The 27,190-nt window shown below is 41.3% G+C and overlaps 2 protein-coding genes across 5 annotated transcripts in view; both read left to right on the forward strand.

The window, feature by feature from the left end:
• LOC126480969 (molybdenum cofactor biosynthesis protein 1-like) overlaps window positions 1-27,190 on the forward strand; it is a 343,445-nt gene that overhangs the window by 185,387 nt on the left and 130,868 nt on the right. For 2 of the 4 annotated variants that reach the window (XM_050104406.1, XM_050104403.1), the window contains one exon: window positions 22,885-23,019. The exons of the other annotated variants lie outside the window; for them this stretch is intronic. The gene's annotated coding sequence lies outside the window, so the exon portion shown is untranslated. Of the gene's footprint in view, window positions 1-22,884; window positions 23,020-27,190 lie in introns of those variants that run through there. 4 annotated transcript variants of the gene reach the window in all.
• On the forward strand, window positions 23,106-23,660 carry LOC126480971 (cyclic pyranopterin monophosphate synthase-like). Its single transcript, XM_050104408.1, has one exon. The coding sequence runs from the start codon at window positions 23,106-23,108 to the stop codon at window positions 23,658-23,660; it is 555 nt and encodes a 184-aa protein (XP_049960365.1).

Consider the following 27,190-nt stretch of genomic DNA (forward strand, 5'->3'; position numbering starts at 1 on the left):
ATGTGATGTATTCTATATTTGTGGCATTGTGATCGTGTAAGTGTATTGAGTGCTTCTAGGTCTGTGTTACTCCATTTCACTACTCCAAATGAGTAGGTCAATATTGGTATGGCATAAGTGTTTATAGCTTTTGTCTTGTTTCTTGCTGTCAATTCTGTTTTCAGTATTTCTGTTAGTCTTTGTCTATATTTTTCTTTTAGTTCTTCTTATTATTGTTATTGTTATTATTATTATTATTATTATTATTATATTGAATTATTGTTAATTAATACCCCCTTAAGGAGAGCACCATCAATTTTCAAGGCTTTTTTTCTGTCTATTTCATTTGTCTTTCAAAAACTTCTCATATATTCATTGTGATTCCTCTTCCTCTCTTCTGTACCGTTCTTCCCCATTTTCTTCTCTTTCAATATCTGCTGAAATTTCTGTTTTCCAGTTTTTTACTCTGTATTTTTTCCTGTCTGTGATGTCTTCTGTGGAGATGTTTTGTTTCTTGAGGTCCTCCATGGTTTCCTATACCCAGTTGGTTTTCACTTTATTAGTCATAACTATATAAAAAATATTCTTGGTAAGTCTGTTTTTGTGCATAATTTGTATGTGTCTCTAGAACCTTGTCCTTCTTTACCTGGTGCTGTTTTTAATCCTCTGTTTGTATTTGTACAGTTCTTTTGTCAATATGTTTATCCAGATCCCCTCTCTCTGAACTGGCCTGTAGATCTTTCCTTCTGTTTTTCCATCTCTTTCATTTTTGTTTTTCCCTTCATGGCTGTTGTTCTGAGGTGTACAAGGCCTGTGGTAACTACTGTACTACAGTGTCTTAATTTGGCATTGATGGAAAAACTTCTTTTGTTATAATTGTTCCATATAAGTCTGAATACCTTATGTAGTTTTGTGATTCTTTTTTCATTGGATGTTGAGTTCAGTCTTATTTTCTGTGTAATCTCTTCCAGGCACTGGAAACTTTCTTCATGTGATATCTTCCCATACTTTGTTACCAGTGGGTGTCTGTCTCTTTACATTGTGTCAATGTACAAGTTTTTTTCATTTGAGATTTGTAGTCCCGTTTTGATTGAGATTTGATAAAGAGTTTGTAGAGCTTTTTTGTCTTCTTTTCTGTTATTTGTTATGATGGCTATATCATCAGCAAAGGCCAGACATTTTATCTACATGTGCATATATATTTCGAAAGTCATGGTGTGGTGTGTGACATGATCTGACTACACGTAGAGTGCAGTCTTTGTTTGGCACGGCACTTGGAGGGCGACAGTTCAGTCTTCACCCATCTGTCTCTTTTGTCCCATGTCCTGATTATTTTCTCCAAAACTGAGTTAAATAGAGTGGGTGATGGCCATCCTCATGCCTCACTCCTGTCTTTACTTTGAACGGTTCATAGATCTCTCCCATGAACTTCACTTTCAATATTGCATTTTTCATGTTTCTTGTCATATTAACATCAAAGATAATGATAATGTGCAAGAATAATGTAAGGCTAGCATCTTTTTAGTCACATGTTTCTGCTGATACAGCTTATATTGTACACCTGGAAACACAATGTCAATTTTGTTTTGATGACAACACATGTCACCTGGGAATAGTAGATGCACTGGCAATGGTTTCAGTGTCATCCGCCAACAGATAGTGTAATGGCATAGCTATCAGAGTGCTATATGTGTCTACCCTTTAATAGGAAATGCTCACAGCCAGTGTGATGCAGACATGTGAAGCAAGCAGGCAACCATGCCAGGAAGGCACACTCGTGATTCTTATAGCCAACGAGTGAGTTTAAAAAGGGGTCAAATTGTGGGCTTCCGAGTGGCAGGATGGTCCTTTCGGGGGAATTGCCACACAAGTTGGATGTGCTGCGTCAGTTATGCAACATTGCTAGTATCAGTAGTCACGTGAACATTCTCACACACGTAGTCGAGGTTCTGGACATCCACACAGCACAGATGCTCACTAGGATTGTTGTACTGAAAGGGCAGCAGTTGCAGATCGTACGGCTACCACAGCACAGATAAAAGGTCTTGTGAGGCCCAGATGTGTCAACACAAACTGTTGCGAAGCAGTTATTGCCAGTTGCGTTACGGACGTGCACACATCTATCCCGTCTTCCAATCGTGCCTCAGCACTGACATGCATGGTTCGAGTGGTGCCATCAGAGGATCTCTTTGAGGATGGCATGGCACGCCACGGTTGTAAGTGATGAAAGCAGATTCCGCTCGCAGACAAGTGATGGTCGTATCAGCAAATGACATAAATCTGGTGAGCACTCTCTTGTAGAGTGCATTAGTCCAAGATACAGTGGCCCTACCCCAGGCGATAAACTACAACTCTCATTCGTCTGTGGTGTTTCTGCACTTGGTACATACAGAATGATGTTACACCCGTTATTTTTGCATTCTTGCAACTGGAAGGTAATGTACTGTTCCAACAGTACAGTGTTGACCCACACACTGCCCACAAAACTCAGTGTTCTCAGAAAGATGAACAGTGACTTCCCGGGCCACCATGTTCTACGAGTTTGTCTCCAACCGAGCACATGTGGGAACATGGGATGAGAAGTGACTCGTGCAACTTGTCAACCAACAACTCTTACATAACTATTTGAACAGATTGAGCATGTGTGACATAATTTATCTCAGGACAGTTTTTGCCATCTGTACTATCGACTGAATGCTATAGTCAGTGCCTGCATTGTCAACAGTGAGGGCTACACCACATACTAATGTGTGTGTTTTGGCATGGGTCGATACATGCTAGCTGAGAAGCATTTGCAGTATTGATCTGTAAATGTGATCATTTCATGTACTCCATATGCACTGTTGCAACATTAAATCTGGAGTGAATTTTCTTCTGGCAGTGGGCACAAACTTTTACCTCACAACTTTGATACATTTTACTTTTTCTTTTTCTTAGTCTTTATCCCCTGCTATCACAGTCTCAGCATGTTAATGTGGATTTGGCAGTATTAGTGGTAAATTGTGGCCAGATGCCCTTTCCATGCCACCTCCCCCCTCCCCCCCAACCTTCCAACCCACACCAGGGTGAAAGGTATGTACCCTGTATCTGTATGTATCTAATATTATCGTGTGTGAAAGTGTGAGAATGTTTTCAAAATGTTTGAGGATCATGTAACTGATGTGGGGTGTGCATACCAGTCTGCTATTCATCTAGTTGGATGTGGACAACAGCCTAAAAATCATGTCAACACTGGCTCTAGCTGCATGCTAACGTTGGCATCTACCCAGGAGTATTACAATTTCGATAGAGTACAGTAGAGTTTTAATGATTTATACAATACTTTTATGTCATGAATTTTAGAAAATTGATTGAAGATGTCTTTCTGTTGTTGTTTAATTTATGATATAGCCGCAACAGAAAATCCAACAGAATATGTTAATTATTCTGGTCTTGTTCATTTCTGTATTTGTTCTGTGTTAAAGTAATTGTTCAGACGCATACAACATAAAAGTTAAAGTAAGGTCTATGATGGCAGGCAGTGACTGGGCTGTTGTCCTGACAGCAGGTAGGGTGCAGCCTTTGTTCACCGTGGCACTAGGAGGGAGAGGGTTATGGCCTATCACCCCAGCTTCCTTTTACCCCTGGGAAACATCCCCAGGAGTCATCTGATAGCAGATTGGTGTCACCTGGGGCGATCCTGCAGTCACTGGAACAAGGAAAAATCCCCACGTTTATGTTTTATCGGGAATCGAGCCCAGGACCTCCTGATTGGAGTCTAGTGCGCTACCCACTAGACCTCCACAACCACCGTGCTTATGGGATATGAAATGTCTGCATCTATATGACTACTCTGCATTTCACAAATCAGTGCCTGACAGAGGATTTATCAAACCACTTTCATACTGTTTCTCTACCGTTCCACTCTTGAACAATGTGTGGGGAAAAGTAACACTTAAATTGCTCTGTGTGATCTCTGATTTGTTGTGTTTTATTATAACGATCATTTTTCCCTATGAAGGTGAGTGCTATGAAAATTAAAATGTTTTTGCATTTGGAGGATGAAGTTGGAGACTGGAATTTTTTGAAAAGATCTTGCCACAGCAAAAAAGTATTTCTCTTTGTGATTACTATCTCAACTCGCATATCATGTCCGTGACTCTCTCTCTCCTAATATTTTACAATAATACAGACTGAGCTGCCCTCATTTTGACTTTGATTTCCTCCATCATTCATATCCCATGGTGTACTTGTGCATTGTCATCTTGAAACACAACCAATGATCATCCAAATGTCGACTATATGACAGGTCAGTAGTTTCGAGGATCCTGTCATCAAATTGCACAGCCCTCAAATAGCCTCATTAGAAATGATATGTGTCAGACATCTGTATACCATACTGGCCCAAAACATGACTGATCCATCTGCCTGCTAAACTTAAAAGACTGGACTGCAGGTCTGAAACTCATTTTTCACTGGAGCGGACACAAATGAACAAGAATTCTCTGTGGCTCTGAACAGTAGCTGAGCACAAGCAGACACCATTCTGTTGCATTTGGTTAGCATTCACAGGTGTTCACTCATGTTCTGCCCATTATCAGTCCTTCGATGAACTGTCAAACGAAGTCTCCATCATCTCTGCATTGGTGAGAGCAGGAGAGAAAGAGCTAAATTTTGGTGTTTCATCAGTGAACTTTTGTCTTCAACTCAAGATCTTTGAGCAGCAGAATGGTCTGAAGAGAATGTAATGTTTCTGATAACAGAATAGATGCTCGTGAATTCCAAGATGTCCACACCATAAATGCCAAATAAAAAGAAATGGAATTGACAGAGAGTTTCCGAGGTACTGGGAACATGAGAAAGATGATAATTACAATAGATACTTTCATCAGCCAGGAATGGAGTGAATAAGCACGAGCTTCGTATTTGTTTTTATTAAAAAAGAACAGCACAACAAAGTTCCTTGAAAGTAAACATGTACAAAAATGTATCCATCATGCTGATTAAAATTACGTACATACCCCACACGAGCTTTGTATTTGTTTTTATTAAAAAAGAACAGCACAACAAAGTTCCTTGAAAGTAAACATGTACAAAAATGTATCTATCATGCTGATTAAAATTACGTACATACCCCACAAGCCACCTTAGTAATTTCTTGCCCTGTTCCACTGACAAATAGTGCTAGGAAAAATGATAGTCTATATACCTCTGTACAAGCCCTAATTTCTCTTGTCTTTGTGGCCTTTACATGAATTGTAAATTGGTCACTGTAGGATCGACCTAAAGTCAGCTTCAAGTACGAGGTACCTAAATAGTTTAATAGTGTTTTGTGAAAAGAATATCATCTTCCCTCCAGGGGTTGCTATTTGAGTTCATGAAGCATCTCTATAATACTTATGTGCTGGTCAAACTTACTGGTGACAAATCTCTGAATTGGTTCAATGTCTTCCTTTAATCCAATGTCGTGCAGATTCCAAACACTCAAGCAATGCTAAAGAATGGGTCACACTAGTGTTGTGTCCTTTAGAGATAAGCTACACTTTCCTAAAATTCTTGCAATAAACCAATTTGTCCATTTGCCTTCCCTACAACCAATTTTGCTTGTTTCATGTTTTACTGCTTTGGAACATTATGCCTAGGTATTTAATTGACATGACTGTCAAGCAGCATACTACTGATGCTGTATTCAAACATCATGGGATTTTTTTTTCCTTCTCATCTGCATTAACCTACATTTTTTATATTTACAGTAAGCTTCCATTCATCTCACCAATCACAAATTTTGTCCAAGTCATCTTATATCCTCCTATAGTCACTCAATGGCGACATTTGCTCATACACAATAGCGTCATCAGCAAACAGCCTCATAGTGCTGGCCACGGTGGCTGTCAGATCCTTAATGTACACTTATTAGCCAAAACATTATGACCACTGCCCACTGCGAGTTGAATGCTGCCTGGTGGCATTGGGGGCATGTGATGCAGTAACAAAAATATGTAAATAGAGCAGACGCAGATGGGGGCTCACTTTAGGGAAGATATGGGCTGCAAATGGGGAAATCAGTTGAGATAAGTGATTTTGATAAATGGCAGATTATTATTATGCTGAGCCTGTGACACACATCTCAAAAGCGGCAGTGCTGGTCAAATGTTCATGAGCTATCTATCACTAGGTGCTAAATGGTTAGACATCCATGACTCTTCACAGTACTTGGGGTTTGGAGGCATGTCTGACTGCAATGTGGATAGATGGTGATTTGTAGCACAATGCTGGTGCACGCACAAGTGTTCCATAGCACACTGTTCATTGTAAATTCTGGAACACGGAGCTCCGCAGCAGACCACTCCTACATGTTCACATGTCTACCCAACAACATCATCAGTTGTGATTGCAATGGGCACAGGACCATTCGGATTAAACCATCAATCAATGGAAATGTTGGCTCTTTGGGTGAATCCCATTTTTGCTACACTAGGTTGGTAGGTGTCTCCACAAAAACCATCATTGAGGTGAATGGCAGCTCCAAATGTGCAGCACACCATGGATGCTGGCTGGTGGGAGCAGCATTATGCTTGGGAGACATTCTCCTGCACTTGCATGTAGTAATCGAAGACATGCTGACAGCTGTGAATCACCTATGTCCCTTCATGCTTGATGTCTTCCCCGACAGCGATGTAATCTTTCAGCAGTGTAAATGTCTGTGTCTCAGAGCCAGAATCATGCTACAGAGGTTTGAAAAGCATTATAGTGACTTCATGTTGATGTCTTGGTGGCCAAATTTGCCTGATGTAAACCTAAAGAACCCATCTGGATCGCTATCAAGCATCATTACCACGTATGCAAATCAGTGATATGTTATTTACGTGAATTACAAGACCTGTGTGTAGACATCTAATGTTTCATACCTCCTCAAACCTAACAACAAGCTGTCTGATCCCTGATATGCAGAATCAGTTATGTATTTTGTCCCAAAGATGGACAAACAAGCTATTAAGCAGGTCATAATGTTTTGGACCACCAGTCTAAACAGGATATTACAAAAAGGTACAGCCAAACTTTCAGGAAACATTCCTCACACACAAAGAAAGAAAATATGTTATGTGGTCATGTGTCCGAAAACGCTTACTTTCCATGTTAGAGCTTATTTTATTACTTTTCTTCAAATCACATTAATCATGGAATGGAAACACACAGCAACAGAATGTACTAGCATGACTTCAAACACTTTGTTACAGGAAATGTTCAAAATGTCTTCCATTAGTGAGGATACATGCATCCACCCTCCGTCGCATGGAATCCCTGATGCGCTGATGCAGCCCTGGAGAATGGCGTATTGTATCACAGCCGTCCACAATATGAGCATGAAGAGTCTCTACATTTGGTACCAGGGTTGCGTAGACAAGAGTATTCAAATGCCCCCATAAATGAAAGTCAAGAGGGTTGAGGTTGGGAGTGTGTGGAGGCCATGCTATTGGTCGGCCTCTACCAATCCGTCGGTCACTGAATCTGTTGTTTAGAAGCGTACGAACACTTCGACTGAAATGTGCAGGAGCTCCATCGTGCATGAACCACATGTTGTGTTGTACTTGTAAAGGCACATGTTCTAGCAGCACAGGTATGAAATCATGATAACATGCTCCATAGAGTGTAGGTGGAAGAACATGGGGCCCAATCAAGACATCACCAACAATGCCTGCCCAAACGTTCACAGAAAATATGTGTCGATGACGTGATTGCACAATTGCGTGCAGATTCTCGTCAGCCCACTCAAGTTGACTGTGAAAATTTACAATTTGATCACGTTGGAATGAAACCTCATCCATAAAGAGAACATTTGCACTGAAATGAGGATTGACACAATGTTGGAGAACCATTCGCACAAGTGTACCCGTGGAGGCCAATCAGCTGCTGATAGTGCCTGCACACGCTGTACATGGTATGGAAACAACTGGTTCTCCCGTAGCACTCTCCATACAGTGACGTGGTCAATGTTATCTTGTACAGCAGTAACTTCTCTGACACTGACATTAGGGTTATCGTCAACTGCATGAAGAATTGCCTCGTCCATTCAGGTGTCCTTGTCGTTCTAGGTCTTCCCAGTCGCTTAGTCATAGGCTGGAATGTTCCGTGCTCCATAAGATGCCGATCAATTTCTTCGAACGTCTTCCTGTCGGGACACCTTCGTTCTGGAAATTTGTCTCGATACAAACGTACCGCGCCATGGCTATTGCCCAGTGCTAATCCATACATCAAATGGGCATCTGCCAACTCTGCATTTGTAAACATTGCACTGACTGCAAAACCACGTTCCTGACAAACACTAACCTGTTGATGCTACGTATTGATGTGCTTGATGCTGTTACTGTAGAGCAATGAGTCGCATGTCAACACAAGCACCGAAGTCAACATTACCTTCCTTCAATTGGGCCAACTGGCGGTGAATCGAGGAAGTACAGTACATACTGACGAAACTAAAATGAGCTCTAACATGGAAATTAAGCATTTCCAGACACATGTCCACATAACGTATTTTCTTTATTTGTGTGTGAGGAATGTTTCCTGAAAGTTTGGCCGTACCTTTTTGTAACACCCTGTATAGAGAATGAGAGTGATCCTATCATACTTCCCCGGAGCACTCCTGAGAATAACCCCAATACCCCTGCCTCTGATGAACACTCACCATCAAGGACGACATTCTGGCTTCTACTACACAAGAAGTCATCTCGAGCCATTCACATATCTTGAAACCTAATCTGTAATTTCAGACCTTCATCAACAGTCTGCAGTGGCGCACTGTGGCAAACACTTTCTGGAAACAGCAATGTGGAATCTGCCTGTTCCCTTCATCGCTGATTTGCAGGATATCTTGTGAGAAAGGAGCAAGTCGAGTTTCACACGAACGATGATTTCTAAATCTGTGCTGATTTGTGAACAGAAGCTTTTCTGTCTCGTGGAAATCAAAGTGAAAATACATTCAAGAATTCTGCAGCAAACCATTGTTAAGGATATTGGATTGTAATGTTGTGGGTCCATTTTTTTACTCTTCTTATATACAGGAATTACCGTGCTTTTTTCCAATTGCTTAGGACTTTGCATTAGCAGGAAATTACAATAAATGCATGCTAAGAACAGGACCTATGCCATAGTGCGCTATTAGTCGAGAGACCCATTGCTGAAATTTTGACATTATGTTGGCTAGACAGTAGGTTGGAGGATTCAGTTCTGATACTGCACAGCTCTCAAATTATACTTACTAGTTGTTAGAGGCATTTGATATCCATAGGTGACACCAGACCAAAACCAGACTGACTCAACTATGTGCTGAATCTGTGGGTCTTCACACTTGAGACATGCATTGGTACCTGGCCATTTCCGCACCCTTCTACAAGGATCATCAGGTATCAAAGAAATGCTTCACTTATTGTGAAAGGAATACAATACCACTGATCCAAGTTCCGCTGGAGGACACCCTGTATCACCACTAGTAATTTCCTTTCCTGTTGCACCACAAACAGAGTGAGGGCAAAATGACTTGTCTAAATGCCTATTAGTCGCAGTAGATTGTTCTGCAGTCAGCGTCAACAGCCATTTCTCTAAATTTTCTCACTAGTGCTCCTTAAAAAGATTGTCGCTTGCCATCCACCGGTTTCCATGTACACCACGATTCTTTGTGCACTACATTCCTCGGGGGTTTGTACTGTAGTACATAATGGACACCTAGAGACCCCACTGAATGTGTCGAGATGGTTGTGTACCGTGTGAGTCAACACAGCTCTCCCCATTATCTGCAAAAAAAGTCACAGTGCAGTTACAGTAAGTTCCCGAGGTATTACCTGGCAGCTATAATTTGAAGTTAGCAGTCATCAGTTGTTGTTGGCTCTGAGCAATCTCTGTAGTGCTGATTTTTAACATTTTGTTACTGCAAAGGCTGTGGAATGTTCATTTGATGTCGCTGTAGCGTTTGCCAATTGTGTGGTAACTTTCCATGCTGACAAGCATTCTTACTGTAAAGTAACAATGCCTGGGCAGTCTTTAAGCATTAACGCTTTAATCCCTTTGCAACGTCAAATTTTTTGATGTTATATTGGACATGTGATCAGTTTGTTTATTTATTTATTTTTGTAATTTTATTTTTGTGGTTTAGTACAAAAACTGTAGTGGTAGTGTATTTCTCCTAGAGCCCTTTTGTGAGCTGCTATTTTCCTCTGTGAAAATGAGGCAATTTTTTTTTCCAACTACACAAGTGACGATAGTAGTGATCTGACAATAAACAAAAACTGTTTGTTGTAGCAATTTTTATGCATCTGGTACAGTGTACTATCACAAGATACCAGGTACATCTACAGATGGTAATATATATTCCCAAAAGCTTTGTAAAACCACTAAGTGGTTGGCAAGTATGCTTCCCGAGATTCACAAAAGACATAATTGTGTTTACTCGAATCTAAGCTGCACTTTTTTCCAGTTTTTGTAATCCAAAACACTGCCTGCGGCTTAGAATCAAGTCCAAAGTAAGCGGAAGTTCTGAAAAATGTTGGTAGGTGCTGCCACAACTAACTTCTGCCGTCGAATATATGTAGCACTACACAGGCATGCTTTGCAGGCACAAAGATAAATACTGGCGCCAAAACCTATGCGTCAGTAAACAAACTAAAAAAAAAACAGGGGTGGGGGTGGAAGACGAGCTTTTTTCTCTGCCCCAAGGTTCAACCACTGCATTTCCATACTTTATCCAACGAAGTAAATACAAATTCCGTATTCTTCATCTCTGAATGTTGCAGCCTTTCAATGTACTATGAAAATCCGACTGGAAGACTGTTTGGGATGTTTGTCAATATGGCCAAGTCTACGTTCTGAATTTTTGTCCTACCTGTGACAAGAGATGGTTGTTAATAGCAACTTTTATGAATTGTGAATCACGTCCAGTATTCTCTTCACCATAAGAATAATTCGAATGTAAACATTTTGCCATGTATTCCTACATGTTTCCTGCTATCTCATTTAAATCCTGTCTTCCTAATAAACTATGAAACTAGAGTGAGACAACAGCAAACGCGGAAGAATATATATATCATGTCATGTTTATATTCGTATTATTCCTATGCTGAATAGTGATACAGTCAGAAGTGAAGCACGGCAACTGACTAGATTTTTAAACCTAAGATGGCTCTAATTTCTGTGCAGAATGTAATGCACTAAAGAGGCGTCTGCAAAAATTTTCAAACGGAGAAAATTTTTCGCTTAACTTTCGTTTGGAACATCTATCATATGCAGTCTATTATATGGTTCTTGTTGATCATTATCAAAGAAACCAGCAGTGTAAGTAACAACAAATAGCAGTCTCTTGCCATTGTTTCACTGATGACATGATTCCTCTCTCTTTTTTTTTTTTTTTTTTTTAATTGTAAGCGGCAGTAGCGTGCGCAAAAGCAAGCCATCCCGCGAGCGGCGACAGGCCGTAAACACGCATAATCAGAATGCGACAAACAATGCATCGCACAGTATGATAATGCGTTTTGAGCTTAGAGTGACGGAAACACCTATAACAAAGAGAACGGCACTTATCAGATCAAAGAAAAATAAGCAATCAATTCAAACCAGACGACGCACGTGAAAAAGGCTCTCTAGTATAAATATGGATGGAGAGCCTGACGCATAGCAATGACTACGTGGTAAAGCTTAACTGATAAGTTTACCACACGCACCAAACTACTGTAGCTGTATCGTCATTCATTCGACCTACATTGTCTCAGGTTGAAAGGGCTACTCTGAGATGAACAGGTTGCCACAGGAGAGTAATGCATGGACTTTAACTGTTAGTTGCCCTGAATGTGAGTCCAGTGAGCTCACCACTGTGCCACCTCGCTCGATATATTTTGAGAGAAGTTCCTGATTTAACCATTTCACAGGATGTGGGAAGTGTACTTCCCATCAACTGTATTTCTTTACTGTATTCCTGAGAACACATCATACGAGCTCTGTATGCACCTGGCACCTGATGTTAGTTTGCTGCACCAGCTGAACTTTCTGTCTGTTATGAAATGTAGCTTTTAATTGTCATTAAATGTCACTTGTTCCTTTCAGAAGCAGTTGCAAATATACGTGCCACCAAATAATGTTGTTTTGAAGGCCACTGGGAAGTATGCTTACTACCAAAGTAATTTTTCCGTGATACAAGGGGAATATACTTACCACAAAATTAATTTCTTTTTTGGACTGCAGAAAAGATACTTACCACCAACTGACCATACTTACCACTAATTTAGTTGTTTTACTATGCTCTTGGGAAAATGTTGTACCTCCTCTGGATGTGGTTGACCTTTTGTGATAATATGCTAAACAACTGGTGTCTGTTTGTCATGACATCAGTGCTGTTGTCACTTGTTACAACAGAACACATTGTTTCATTCTGCAATATATGCTATTGTGACTTGTCTCAGCTTGTTTCTTTAAGCAGTGTTAAATGAAGTTTCTAGGATTGTAAAATAGATAGTCAAATAAAAACAGAAAATTCCTTTTTTTCACATGTAGTAGTAACTCATAACAGCTTACTAAAGACAGTGGGAAGTATACTTACTACTATAGTTTTTTGCTCCTAAATCACAAAAATAAAATAATCAAAAATTAAATTTAGTTGAAACTTCTAAAATGATACCAAAACAATTAACTTTACAGGGCTGCTACAAAAAATGTGCCTACAAATGGGTTAAAAACAAAGTATGCAAGCTGTGGGGGCAGTGTGAAACTTTTTTAAGCACTGTATTTGAAAAATATTATTCATTTTGTTCCACTTCTAGAATGTTAGGTTTTGTGGATTTTTGCCTGTACATTAATGGGTGTGGATGCATTCAGTGGAGGCAAGTGTGTCGTGTATGATTTTTCTCAGTAAATATGTCCTACTGACGTTGCAGTATATCTCCAATGTTCTGGATGCATCAAATGAAGTTTAAAAGACAGCTAACTGCTGCTGCTGGTATGCCTCTTCATGTAAATGTCAGAGTTACTATTATTATTCAATACAAAAAGGAAGATTACCAGCTTAGCAATTTGCTGAAAATGAGTTCATTAAAGGGAATATTACAATTAACATCCTGTTAACGACAAATTAATTAGAGATGGGAAGCAGCCACAGATTGGAGAAGGAAATTAATACATTTCATACTGTGCTCGAGCACAGGCAATAAAAAACAGTGGACAAACATGATGCGTGTACTTGTTGCCTCAGGGTCTCCTGCGAAACTGAGGTCCTTGAGTAAGCTACATCACACTGCTTCGTTGTGTACTTGTTGTCAAGCCAGTTTATGAAGTACACATCCCTCTTCATTTTTATATAACTTTGTTTTGAATGCACTGTACAAGAATATTGAATACCTTGAAAATTATCGAGTTCAGCCATTCATTCACATGTAATATTCCAACAGCTCCATCACCGATGAGAGCCTTCAGGGGTGTAAAACGAGTAAGTGAGAAGTGCCACTGAACTACTAACAACCATTTTCATCTACTACTAATCTGCTCACATTAATCATTATTCAAGGGGATCAGTTCTACATCATTTTATTTTTATAAATATACAGAGAAGCAACTACTTGAAAAAAGCCAATGCTCTGCTACTTAAACTGCTCTGCCACTATTTTGATTTAATACTTCATGCTAAATGGGCATTTAATTCTACACAGGACACTGTCATCTAAACTTATTCTGATAAATTCATATACTTCCTTCCTGTGCAATGTCCTTTATGCTGTCAATGCCACGTTGGGACCAGTACAGTAGTTTCTGTTCCGTGGAGAACCAACCGTACCTGCACATAGGCTATTATTATGATGGAATCACCACTTCAAAAGGCATTCCAAAGCTGCTGCCAGCTTCCCTCTGTGGAGTAAACCATCTACCATTCCTGTCTGCTCCTAGAGAATATGTTGCATGGCTAAATATGGTTTTCTGTTAGAAAGTGTTTGTGCGTTGTGTATCTGAGGTGGGACAGGTAGGTAAATTCACATATCCAGGTAAATTATTGGTGGACTGGCTAATAAAACATTTTTTACTTTAAATTTGAATATTTGGGGATTTCCAGATTGCTCCTAATTTCGGCTGGGAGATGTTAAAAGGGTGTTGCACCTGAATATAAAACAGTTTTCTTAGCCCTAAGCTCTTTACGGGTGTCAGTCCTATTGAGGAGGGGTACTCCTGGGCTGTGCACCTGAGTTTCTCCTGGGCCACCTGCAGCATCTGTACTTGTAACATGCCAAGGTCATTATACGAGTGGTCAATTGGCCATAAAGAGGTTTGGTTGGATATGTTTATGTTTAGTGTGCAATACTGCTTTCCCGTATTGCCAGTTGGTCAGCTAGATATTTGCAGCTGGCAATGCCATTTAGTTTTGCTGTAATGCAGGGATTCACCAGTGTTTATTTTGTCTGTCTGTCCACAGGTGATTAATTGTCCCTAGATAGAAGTGTTTTTCAGCAGTTGTGTTTTCACCCGTGGTTGTGGTCGTAGTTTCCCAGGTTAAGAATGAAGTGATTGTCAGAGTGTCTCAAGTTCCTGTACAGTAGTGTGGTTGTTTTTTGAATATCTGTGTGTGAGTCTCAAGGCAGTATTCTCTGTGAAGGTCGACAGTGTGTGTGGACTGTGGTGCACTTCGTTGTGTATCACCTGTAGGCGGCACAGGCGGTCAGAGCCACGTAACCCCAGACTGCAGCTGCATGTATCATCATGGGTCTAATCAGTATCATATACACGGACCTCGGTATCCTCCTATTCAGTGTGCTTTACCTGTTGAGCTTAGAGTAACACTGTTTGAGCCTTGCATTTGCTCAGTTGGCCTGTCACTGAAGTATTTGACTTTCACACTGAAACATATTGGGCGTGTGTGTAGTGTTATTTGTCTGCAGTCTTAATGTGGGGTCCTACCCACTCATCTCATATAGGGTGCCTAAAGGATGCTGCATTCTCAAAATGCTATACAACAATTCAAGCAAACAACATTAATAGTTTTTATTACAAATAAGAAGCTTGACAATGCTTGACCTGGAATTTACAATGGTGTCGCAAGCAATAGGCGACATGCAGTATAAATCCGAGTCCTTTGCTATATACAATGTTCGTGCAAGTTTGACACACAGCTTGTGGATCACTAATAACTGTTATTGTAGCATTCTGCGCTAGGCCTGTCCGTATACTGTCCTAATCCTGTCCAAATACTGAGTGGCCGAGGCTGGCAGGAGTGGCACTTGTATTCTCTTTGTCTAGGGGCCTGCTCCCATTGTGGTGTGGTCCTTGCCAGTGGGCTATTCGCTGACGGTGTGTTCACTGCCTTCTTTGCTCTTGCGATCTTAATTTTCATTCCAGTGCTTGTGGGTATGCCAGAACACTTAATGATTGTGCAGTTGTTATGGTTTGTCAGTGAACAGAACTGCTTCACACTTGTCAGCATTTGCTTTAACACACTGTCGTTCCAGCTAGGCAGTTTTGTTTGCAGTTGCGAATTATGCCTGATGGTTTCCAGTCTTGCACTAGGATGGTAGTGTCATCTGCGTAGATGGTTGCCATTGTGTTTTGTTCAGTTGGAAAGTCATTGACGTAGAGATTAGACAAGAGGGGCCCTTGGATGCTGCCTTGGAGTACTCTCACTTGTATACTGTGTTGTGTTGACTGTTTGCCCTGAATGTCGGTGTTGAAGCTTCTGTGAGTGAGATATGAGTGTGTAAGGTGTACGAGCTCGTCGGAGAGACTAGCAGTGCAGAGTTTGCGAATGAGATGATTGTTCCGTAAATGACTGAAGACCAGGAACAGTGCTCCTTTAGCTTTATGGTGTTGGGGGTGTGTGTAATATGTTCTACTACACGGAGGAGTTGTTGTGTTGTGGAGTGGTGATTGCTGAATCCAAATTGCTCCAGTCTCAGCGAGTCATTGGTGTTGCAGTGCATAGTAAGATGTTTGAGAATCATCTTCTCAACAATCTTATTTAGGGAGCTCAGCAGGCTGATGGCTCCATAATTTTGTGGTAGGGAGTGGTATTTCCCTGGCTTCCTGAACATCAGGACAGGGAAGTGTTGATGTTGTAGAATGGTATTCATCATATGTGCGAGATGCTCTATAGCTTTATTCGTGAACTCCTGGGTGACATGGTTTTGAAAGTGATTGGGACCAGGAGCTTTTCTAGTTGTTTTGTGCTTAATAACCTGTGTAATTTCATGTGTAGCAGTATGTATTGTTACATTGCACTTGGGCTGGGTTACAGGCCATGTAACCTCCTGGTCCATTTCAAGTAGCAGTGCTGGATTGGAAGGAGCCAGATTCAGTGTGAATGATGTTGCTAGTGTTCTGGTCATCAGCTCATGCTTCCCCTCCATGGAGTATGCTGGTCTGTAAGGTATTTGTAAACTTGGTGTGTAGTATTTCTTCTTGGTGGAGTGGACAGCTATTTGCCACACTCCAGGTCATGTGGTGTGCAGCCCTGCGAGTCTATTGTCCCAGTTTGTGGTTTTAAAAGTTTTAATTTAGCCTGTATGATCCCCTGGAGAATGCTAATATGCTGTTTGTACATCCAGTATCTCCCGAGATGATCTCTCATTGACATTGGCCCCTGTATTTCTGGGAGCAGGGCCATTGAGCATTCTTGTGGTATAAGTACTGTAATGGTACCTGCTATTGCATCCTGAACTGCGGTGGTAAGGGCTTTGACAGCTTCAACAAGTTTCCTGCTTTGTGTAATTTTGGGAATTAGTGGGATACGACTTTTCAAGCATTTCCTTGAACAATGCCCAATTCACACGCTTGTAGCTCAGTATCCTGTGAGATTCATCATACTGCTGTGTTTCTTGCGAGTAAAGTATTACAGGTGTTTAATGAGGCCAAATCATGTATAATTTCAATGTTGATTGTGACTATAAAGCCTATCACATCTAATGTCTATCACATTTAGTCTCTGTTCCCTGTTTTAAGTGTCACCTCAGCTGGCACTAGTGTAATGTAGTTTGGGCGCAGTGCATGTTCGCATAGTTTTTTTGCTATTGGTGTTTGATCTTTGTTAGTTCCAAGCAGAGTGTTTAGCATTAACATCACCAGTGGCTATTAGTCACTATGCTATGTTGAGTATTGTGCTGATATCGCTTGTTATGATATTACCAGATCAATTGTATATCGATATCAATGTAGTGTTCACTCAATTGACTTGACCCTAACAGCTGTGGCTTCTAGTCTTTCAGGTTCAGGGATCTTAATATTTGTGTATTCTTTGTCTCAATATATGAAGATTGCTGTTCCACCCACAGTTGTGCCTTCAGGTGGTCAGTACAGTAGATGTAATATCTTGAGAAGAGTAGTTGTTTGTGTGACTGGAGCTCAGCTTCGTTCATGAGAGCATTCCAGATTCCCTTCTCCTCCATAAATGCAGCTAGCTCTGCCCTTTTGTTGCCAATCCCATCTGCATTCCAGAATAGCATCTAGGTCAAAGTACTGTTGTTTGTGTTTTGTGGTGTATTATCTATGGAAGTGTGTGGGCAGTGTGGTGATAGCAGTTTGTATAGCAGCCATGCACTGGCTGTGTGTAGCCGTCATGAGTTTGTGCATGTGTTACGATGAAGAGCCTCAAGAGGATCTTAAGCCATGTGAGTGGGGTATAGTGTCTCCACTATGCCTCTGATTGTGGTGAGAATGTTTGTTATGTCAGCCAAGGTGCTGGCGGTGGTGTTGGTGGCTGGTGGTCCTTATGTTGGTGTACTGGATGGGCTGGCTTGTGTGTTATTCATGGTTCGTATTTCATCTGGGGTCACCTGTGTTATTGCTGTGGTGAGGGGGGCAAGAGTGTGAGTTACGGTTACATTGTTCCTTTTAATGTGTTCCTATGTTTGTCTGGTCTGTTGCTGGTGTATTTGTTGTGGTGTGATAGTGTCCCCTCTTTTGTTTTTTGGGTACCTCTGTTTTATTTCGTGTGTTTGTGGTTGCCCTAGTTTGGGTGTGTCTTCTGTGATATCACAAGTGTCACAATCTGGCCTAGACAGAGTTAACTTGGTGTTGTCTGGGACCGGCAGTGTTGTCATCAGTACAGGGGCAGTTTCTAGCATTGCGGGTGTGGGTTGTGGTTCTGTTTTTGTGGGAGTGTGCCGTGAGTTTGTGGAGCTCTGTGCATCCTCAGTTCATCCACTTCCACTGACAATGCCAGTAAAAGAGATTCCACACCTTACTGGTTGGGGGGTGGGGAGTGTCTTGGAGCTGTTCTGGTTACCACTTGTCTGTCTTTGGCACTTTTGCACCTTAGAGCTTCTTTGTATGCTGCACACCATCTGTAGTTTGCACATGGACCCCTCCACATTTGGTACATTTGATAGTTGTACCAAGTTTAAAGTGTCGTGCTACACGGTTACCAGTGCATTTGTGGCACCGTGTGCCAGATCACATCGGGTGCCGCATGGCCAAACTGCTGGCAGTGGTGGCACTGTTGGGGGACACACGGAAGTGTGTATATTTCTACTACGACCATGTGAAGCAGGAGCATCTGCGTCAGAAAGTTGCAGGAGTAAGCTGTGTCATCGAACTCCACTAAATAGTTTGGCTGCAATCTGTGTGTCACGAATCCAAGAATTCATCTCATGCTCTCACAGTCCCAGCTGAGAGCTGTGATTATACCATGAAGAATGTCATTGAGGGTTGTGGTGTCAACTCCTTTCACGATGTACATTCGAGTTTTCCCCCCTTGGGTGTTATATTTATGATACTCAATTCCCCCAGCTTTGACGATTTTCAGGAGATTTGTGCAATCTGTTTTGTTGCATACATACAGTGATACATGGTCCCTTGTGAGTTTTGTGTTTGGTATATTGTGGGGAGTGACATTCTACAAATGTCTTTTTTAGCTTGCCGGGGCAAGTGTAATTGTGTATTATGACCAGTGGGAAGCCAGTCGGTGTAGTGTTCTGCGTAGCGGCTGGGGTAGTGTTGTGTAGTTGAGGTGCTGCAGAATTGTTTGTATGGTCCCTCATATTACCGATGCTCAGAACTGGTGTTGGTAAAAGCACGCTGCATTTGCCGTGTGAGTCAGTAGGCTCAGTTGTTCGTGTATGTTGCTGCTGATTGCATTTTGGACCCACCAGCTTCGAAGGTCCATCTTTGTTCCACGGAGCTGTCACTTCCAGCTCGAGGACTACTGCGGTGGTATTGAGGGCCTCTCTAGTATATTCACTGGTGGTGTGACTGGTGTTGGTGTTGCTGTTGCTGTTGCGTTGCTTCCACCCGTCAGTTGGACAATGAGCTCATGCTGTCTCCGAGCCATTGCTTCTTGATTTGTGGCAGCAAAGTCCAGATTTAGCTGGTTCGTCACTTACTGATAGGTGGCAAAGCAAGACAGAAACGTCAAAGGGAACAGATGGCACTCCTGCCTCTTGTGCTGCAGTCTTGCTACGGGTCGTTGGGTGGGATCTGCTTGGTGGATCTGCGTCTCCCAGACATAAGGATACTTTTAAGGATAGAATGTGGATATGAGACAATTTTACTTTTTCGTCTGAAAAGACAATTTTGCTTTTTTAGTGTACATACAGAAGAGGGGAGTCCTTATGACTCACTTGTGCAAGATGCAATGCTCAGTGCAAGAGAGCACGGGTGGAAGACAGCAGCCTGTACTGGACAGTGTTGTCCAATGTGAACGTGCCCCGGACACTGAAATACCCTATTAAAGAATGGGAGAGTCACACTGGGGAAGTTCCAACCACAGTTGCAGGAACTTTGAGCCAGAACTCATGGCCACCTAGCACTGTCAAGTGTGTAGCAGCGTGTGCTTGTAGGTGACACTCCAAAGAGTGTCCTGTGGCATCTACACCAGTTTTAGCGTATGTGTAACACAAATATCCTCTCGCAGCTACTGCAGGTACAGGGGGAAGGCAGCTGCTCAGCTGCGACTCACCCGTAGTACTGCCCGAGGTTTTCCTTGGTGGGAGGACTGGAACGAGGTGCACCAAGCCTTGTGATGCCCATTGAGGAACTGTTGGAGTGAGACGTAGTGACTCTGAGGTCAAGAAAGCTGGCAGTGACCAGAACAGGGTGTGCTGACTCCCCCCCCCCCCCCCCCCCTTCCCCTCCCACCATACTGCTTTCAGTGATGCCATTGCAGAGGATTACACTGTGGTTGGTCATCTGGTTTTTATGTGGGCCAGAACATGAAGCTTTCCTTTGCTTTTTTTTGCTAAATTGACTCATACTTCTGGACACAAACACCTATACAGAGCAAATGTATTGGCATCCAGGGTTGGGTTATTTGGGGGGGGAGTGACAGTTTGTTATTGTTTCCGCCCCCCCTCACCCAGCTTCCCTCAAAAATGCAACTCGCTAGCAACCTCGCTGTTAGCATACGACAGACATCTACAATTTTAATAACAATAATAAACACACAAAAATATATTAAATTATTCAATATAATAGTAACAATACAAATAGGTGGATCAAAGAAGGAAGAAAACATAGAACAAACAAAAGAACTTCATAAAGTGTACAAACTGACATGGACACACTGTAATAAAAGAAACATTTCAGTACAAGGCAAACACATGCGCTATAATACAGTTATAGTATCAGAAGCACTCTTCGCATCAGAAATGACCACAATCTGTGGACCAGGCACCACAAAGCAGAAAGAATACAATGCAAAATCCTCAGAAAATTTTTTGGAGCAGTGCACAGAGATGGCATATGGATGAAGAGATCAACCAGAGAATTATAAGAACACAGAGGCAGATTCAGTCACAATCAGAAAACACCGACTAACATTCTGTGGACACATACACACAATGAACAGCGACAGATTCACAAAGGGATTTAGGATGTAGTAAATGCCTTAATCAAAAAAACCAGTTGGTTTAAAGAGATAGAAGAATGCCAAAACGAGCAGGAATCAGAATGGAAATGATGAATGAAAGAGACAAATTCAGAATCAAAATTATGAACATAAAACTTGAAGTAAAGGGAAGGAAGAAAACAGAGAAAATATGTACATATCAAAGGAAACAGGAACACAGTCAAAGAATGAAAAGATTTTGGGAAGAGAAAAGGGAGGAGGAAAGAAGGAAAAAGCTGAACAACCATGTAACAACGAAGTTGAACTCTGTCAGAGTGTGTGCTCACCATCATTATTTCAATAAACATTATGACTGAACAGAGGTCTGCAAACACATGTGAATGAGGGGAATACTGTTTCTATCAGTGATTTCCAACTGTGTTCGGGAAGTCATTCTTTCTGTTGTTGTTGTATCGGATCTGTTGACAGCTGGTATGTTCAACCCAGTGGTGTGCAGCTTTACCCGGCTGGAATGTTGTCAATCAGACCAAAAGCATGTCCTTGTGGGCAGACCCTAGCACGAGCAACTGAAAAGTGTCCTTTATTAAATGTAGCTTGTCATTGCTGGAAGAACTTGGCATTTTTGACACACTTCTGTTTCCATGCTACCTCCTTCTCCAAAAGTTATGTGTGCATTTGGAAATTGGTGAAGTATGAAATATAAAGACATCGTGTCATTCTGCCACATCTGTCTGTAGTGTGCATTTTGGGGTGCGTGTACGATACAAGGCATTTAGGTATGATGAGGTTACTTAGCCATTAATGTTCACAATGGCTGGCATAAAGGAAACATGACAAGTATTACATTAGAAAGCAACAGCGATAGCTTTCCGACCGCATAAATTCTACTAGGCAGAGTCAGAAGCAGACACAGTGGCCTGTGCCAGATACGAGGGTTGGAAGTGGCTGAAATGTGAGTCGTGGGACAAAGAGAAAGAGAGAGAGAGAGAACACACAGACAGCACCATAAAGCATTCCCCATCTCTTTCTGCACAGAATGCACCACACTGCTGCCTTCTTAAGTGCACCCCAGTATAATATGTTGTTTGGGAAGTGGGTGGTAGTTTTCACCATTGCCACGACCTCCCCTTATATCCACTCCTGCAAGATTGTGAAATCTACAGCCACTGAGGAGATTTATGTGAGATGTTCCTATCAACTTTGTGTAATATTCATATTGCACACTTCTGCAGACAAAACAGATTTTTGACCTTAGCTTAGGAAAGAAAAGAATCATAACAGATCATTAAGGTTCAAAGAACTTGTCTTGAACACTGTAAGGGATCCGTGATCCCACAAACAAAGATGCTAGTATCTGACGCCCAGGTCGATAGCGGACAGGAGTAGATTGTCGAGCGCTGCAGTAGGCAGTGAGACTAGTGCTGAGTGCGCAGTAGTATGGTAGAGTGTCAAGTGAGCAGTAGAGCAGGAAAGACGGGCAAGAATGGTGGTCGAGTGAGTTGTAAACGGTAAAATTCACTGGAGTATGACGAGTGAGCACGTCCCCCTGATCGTCGTGGGGTTGACTCTCACTAATGCCGATTCGCAAGTGATAAGAAACAGAAAGTGACAAGTGCCGAATTACGTGTTTCACGTCAACCGTGTCGGCCAGCAACAACCATGGATTGCAGTGAGGATTGTTGTGAATGTTAACCATCAGCATTGCGTGTGACAAAGTACTGAAAATCAGCAATCAATAAAAAGAGATAACCACAATTAGACGTGTAAGGCAAAGGTAGCAACTGCCTCAGAATTTGTGTGTTAGTAGGAAATATATATCAGTTGTACATCACAACCTTTGTGATTCTTAACAATAGACAAACTTTCAATCATTAGCTATTCCGTCCCAGAACAGCCGCATTCGGTTGAAATACTCCTGAAACCACAGCAGAACAACCAATAGCCTTTCATCCATTAAGCACACGGTCATATATCATAATAATTAACTGTTTGGTGGCTTCGGTAAATTACCAAAAATCCAGTAAAGGAATTAATCGGGGGTGTTTCAACACGAATGCTTAAAAATTCTTTTGTAGTTAACCTATTTTCAGATTATGAAGAGTTCTTTGTTACAGCTTGTATTTTTGTTCCAGGTGGCCCAGAACTTGATGGCTGTAGTGATGTCGTGAAGGCACAAAGTTGGAAGTTGTTAAACCTTCAGAAACAAGATTTTCAAAAGTACTTCTTCTCAGATACCAATATTTCGCCCCTGTTTGTGTCGGATACACAGACGTCTCAGTTGTTGTCACGTAATTTGAGTGTAGTGACTGAATCTAGAAAACAGTTTCTTTTGCTTCCCTGTGCCCCAAGCATTATGTGCAATGCAGGACTCCTAACAAAACAAACACACAGAGCACAGCCCTCTGTCTTCTCTTGCCGTTTCTGCAGTTTGGGAGCACAGTCCGAAAGTCAGACTCATGTTGACCGGTCTGGCAGGGCGAAAATGGTCAACGTGGGTTCGAAGCTGGTGACAGAACGGACTGCTACAGCACGAGCAAAGGTTTTTGTGGGACCCGAACTGATGAAACTCATACGAGAAAATGGCCTGAAGGTACTTAGCGTTGCTCGCCTGGCGGAAATTGTGGGGTCCAAGCAGACGTCCAGCCTTATCCCTCTGTGTCATAACATATCTTTATCCTCTGTGGCTCTGGACATTGAACTGGACTCTGCTCTCAACTGTGTGATTATAACTGGCACGGCAAAGTGTAGAGGGCAGATGGGCATGGAGATGGAAGCTCTCGCTGCTGTATCGGTGTCTGCCTTAACAGTGTACGATATGTGCAAAGCTGTGAGTCATGACATTGTGATATCTGAAATAATGCTTCTGGCCAAAAGTGGGGGAACTAGAGGAGACTTCCACCGGACATGAGCATCTGTGTGGGGCAGTGAAATAAGTTGAGTATACCTGGTGTGATGTAGACAAATTTCAAAGTCTGTTCATAGTTATCATAAATTATATACACATCGAATTGGCCTGAATATAAGTTGCACCTTTAATTTCGAAAAAGAGAGAAACTTAATTAAAAATAATTTGTCAAGTTGCCCATTTACAAAAGCTTTTCAAAATGTGATTTACCCTTAACCAGTTTTTTTGTAGTACACTATAGATAAATTACACACAAAAACAAAGCTTTCAGTTGCAGTTTTCATGTAAGACACTCTTAACTTCACTAACATTCATTGTTTTGTCACTGTCAGTATTTTTGTCACTCTCCTCCCAAAGTACAGTGCCGTCGCTACAATCCCGGGCATTGCATGTGCAGCATTTCTTGAACCGTACCTTTAAAAAGCACATCTGTTAGATGAATAACTGTGAGTTTGAAATTTGCAACGTAACTGTACGGAATTCCAAAATTTTCTCTCAATGTTGTGCTTCATTGGTGAAGAATAAATTATATTCTTTAGTTAGAGAAAAACTGTGCCTGTCCCATTGTCTAAAATAGTGAAACTGTGAGAATGGTAATACAGAGGGGTCCAGAAAAATGTAGACTCTCTTTGATAGTCAATATTGATGGAACAAAATGGCATAGTGTCAAAATTCTTGCATGGGAGGAAGATCATTTTGTGTGTTCAAAGTGACACCTGTTAGCAGCCAAGCAACATCAATGTTGCTGAATTGTTGACTGAAGTACAGCTGTCAATGTTGCCAGTGTGGTAGCTGCACAGGATGTCTTGATGGTTTCTCATATCTCATTCAGTGTAGCTGGGTTCTGTTGGTAAACTTTGTTTGTCGAGGTCCCCCATTGGTAGAAGTCGAGAATTGTAAGGTCCCATGAACTTGGTGGGCACTTGACAGTTCCTCTTCAACTTATCTGTCGTCCAGGTATATTTTCATCTAAGTAGAATCTGATATCTCTGTGGTGGTGAGGCAGAGTACAGTCTTGTAGGTAAAAATCTTTTGTTTCCAAACACCACTTGGATGGCTAATAAAATCAATGTTTGCAGTATATGATACACCTCACCAGTTATGTACCTTCAAAGAAGAATGGGTCAGAGAAACAATACTATGACGGACCACACCACACATTAACACCAAGTGAAGTAACATGTTTGTCCATGTGAACATGAGGATTTTCAGCAGCCCAATACACGCAGCTATGACAGTTTACATTACCATTCAGGTTGAATTGTGCCTCATTAGGCCAGATAACCTTCCCTGCAAACCATTCATCTTCGTGAAGCATGCCTTCAGACCACTCGTAGTGCTCCATCCTTCGATTCGAGTTGTCCTCATTCATAGTGTGAAACAATCTTGGAATGTACACTTTCCACTTTGCAGTCTTCAGAATTTATCATGCACTTGATCAGCTTATCCCACTTCCCCATACACAATGCTTCATAGATTTTTGAGATGATCTAGAAAAATGTTGCAATACAGCAGTGCTGGAACCTGGAGGTTGATGTTGTTGTTCAGAGGACCTTTCCTTGTGCACATTTTAAACAGCATTGTCGGCTTAAAATTTATACCAAATACAATAAATTGTTGTTTCAGTACAGCCTTGCATTGCTCAAACAATAGTTGTACTTCATCCAGTGCTGCATTGTCATCTGCTGGAAACCCACACGACAAGATCTGTTGGGAAAACAGTGGTTTATGCTACCACTCAAAATTGCAGCCATATAACACTTTGTTCCAAAGGTAATAACTATCAGAGAATGTCTACATTTTTCTGGATCCCTCTGTAGTCACTACCTAAATGGGATAGCAACAAAGAGAATGTTTGCATTGCTACCTCATACACAACAATTGATTTACAAACTGTAGTGATATTTTTGTTTCATTTCAAACTTAAGAAAAAGCACTACAGTAGAGGTTTCTATGATTCATAAAAGTCCCAGTTTTTATGGGAGATTTTTTGTAGAAATGGTGTATCTTATATTCAGGCCAATATGGTACCCGTTTCCATCCTGTTTTAAGTCTTAATTCAAAATATTTATCTTTCTTTTTCCAATACCTGATCAGTTTGAGAGAGATATTTAAAAAAAAAAATAAGCACTAGCAAGTACGTTAATTTGCTATTGTTAAAACTTTTTCTCGTGCATGTTCTCTACAATTTTGATATGACACCACCTGCACTCTTATCTTGTTGCCAGTAAAAAGTGAGTAAGTAGGTCATTAAACTCTCTCTCTCTCTCTGTGCCCTCCCCCAGCTGTGTGGTAGTGTCCTCTGTGTTGCTCTATTGTTTCAATTTTTGATGGTCCCGTGCTGTGAAAAGTTGAGGTGAAGTGTTCATTCTTAAATAAATAGTGTGTATCAGCTCTTTTCTCCTAGGATCAGGTTGTCATTGCTGTGTTCATTGATGTAAAATGACACTTTTTTAACAGTTCCTAAAAGGTGCACCACTTCATTGACACTTTTGCTCAGGTGTAGAGCATATTGGCCAGACTAATTTACATGTTTCAGCTTTACACTGTATGGTATCCTCTTTTTTAAAGGCCTGTTATCTTTCTTGTGTGTGACTAGTCCAGAGATTGAAAATGTTTTATTTTGTAAGTTACCAATCCAGAACAGGTTTCTGTCAATTTAATTCTTCAGGTTTTTCCAGAAGTTTGCTGAAATTCCTGAGTTGTCCTTTGCACAGTTGGACATCATTGTCTTCCTCGCATATTTCGGTGACATTAGTTGTTGCTTTTACAAAGTGCTACTTGAGACTGACCGTCAGATGGAGCAGGTCTGTAATTTGTTCCCTCTGCCTTCGTGCTTCATCTGCAATCTGCTCTGACAGACACCATACTCGGGTATCCGTGTTGCGTGATATTCCGAGTGTCATCTACACTCACGGGCACGATTCTTGTGTGTTATGTTTTCAGTCCAAGCTGGTTGGTAGAATTCTGTTTGCGGGCTGTCCCCGTTTGGGGACAAGGATCGGCAGGGCATGAAACCCTAATCTTTCATCTTTCAGTTAACTCAAATGTCGAGTGTCACTTTTTTCATGTACTGCGGTTACAAATATAAGAAAATACAAAATGAAAATTTCTCAACATAGTCATGTTTCTTTTCAGTATGTTTCTCAGATCAGTACACTGCAATGTAAATATTCCGTTAAAAGAATATATTTTTGATTGTTTCTTCAGTCAAAGATGCATTGCCTTTTTGACTTAACAATAAATGTCAAATCATTGTCCCTCAAACAATCCTGCAGGGGTTTGACAACGTGAGACCATGGCTTTATGGAGGATCACCTAGAATTAGCTGCCGTCTTTTCTGACATGATTTTAAATCAATGCTATCATCACTGTTTCTTTTGCTTAGGGTTTTGAGTCTAGGAATGATGCAAACAATCAGCAGTTTATTTCTTTCTTACGTGATCTTGTTTTCTCCTCCCTAGCCCCCTTTCTTCTTTCATTTGGTAGCCTCGAGCAAATTGAATATTCCTGCTTTTGTTTGTATTTATTAA

This window comes from Schistocerca serialis, chromosome 5 (genome assembly GCF_023864345.2).
Source record: "Schistocerca serialis cubense isolate TAMUIC-IGC-003099 chromosome 5, iqSchSeri2.2, whole genome shotgun sequence".
NCBI classification, from domain to species: Eukaryota; Metazoa; Arthropoda; class Insecta; order Orthoptera; family Acrididae; genus Schistocerca; species Schistocerca serialis.

What these genes read in the sequence shown, in the direction of transcription:
- LOC126480971 (XM_050104408.1), top strand. Translation starts at nt 23,106, where the DNA reads ATGTGCAATGCAGGACTCCTAACAAAACAAACACACAGAGCACAGCCC.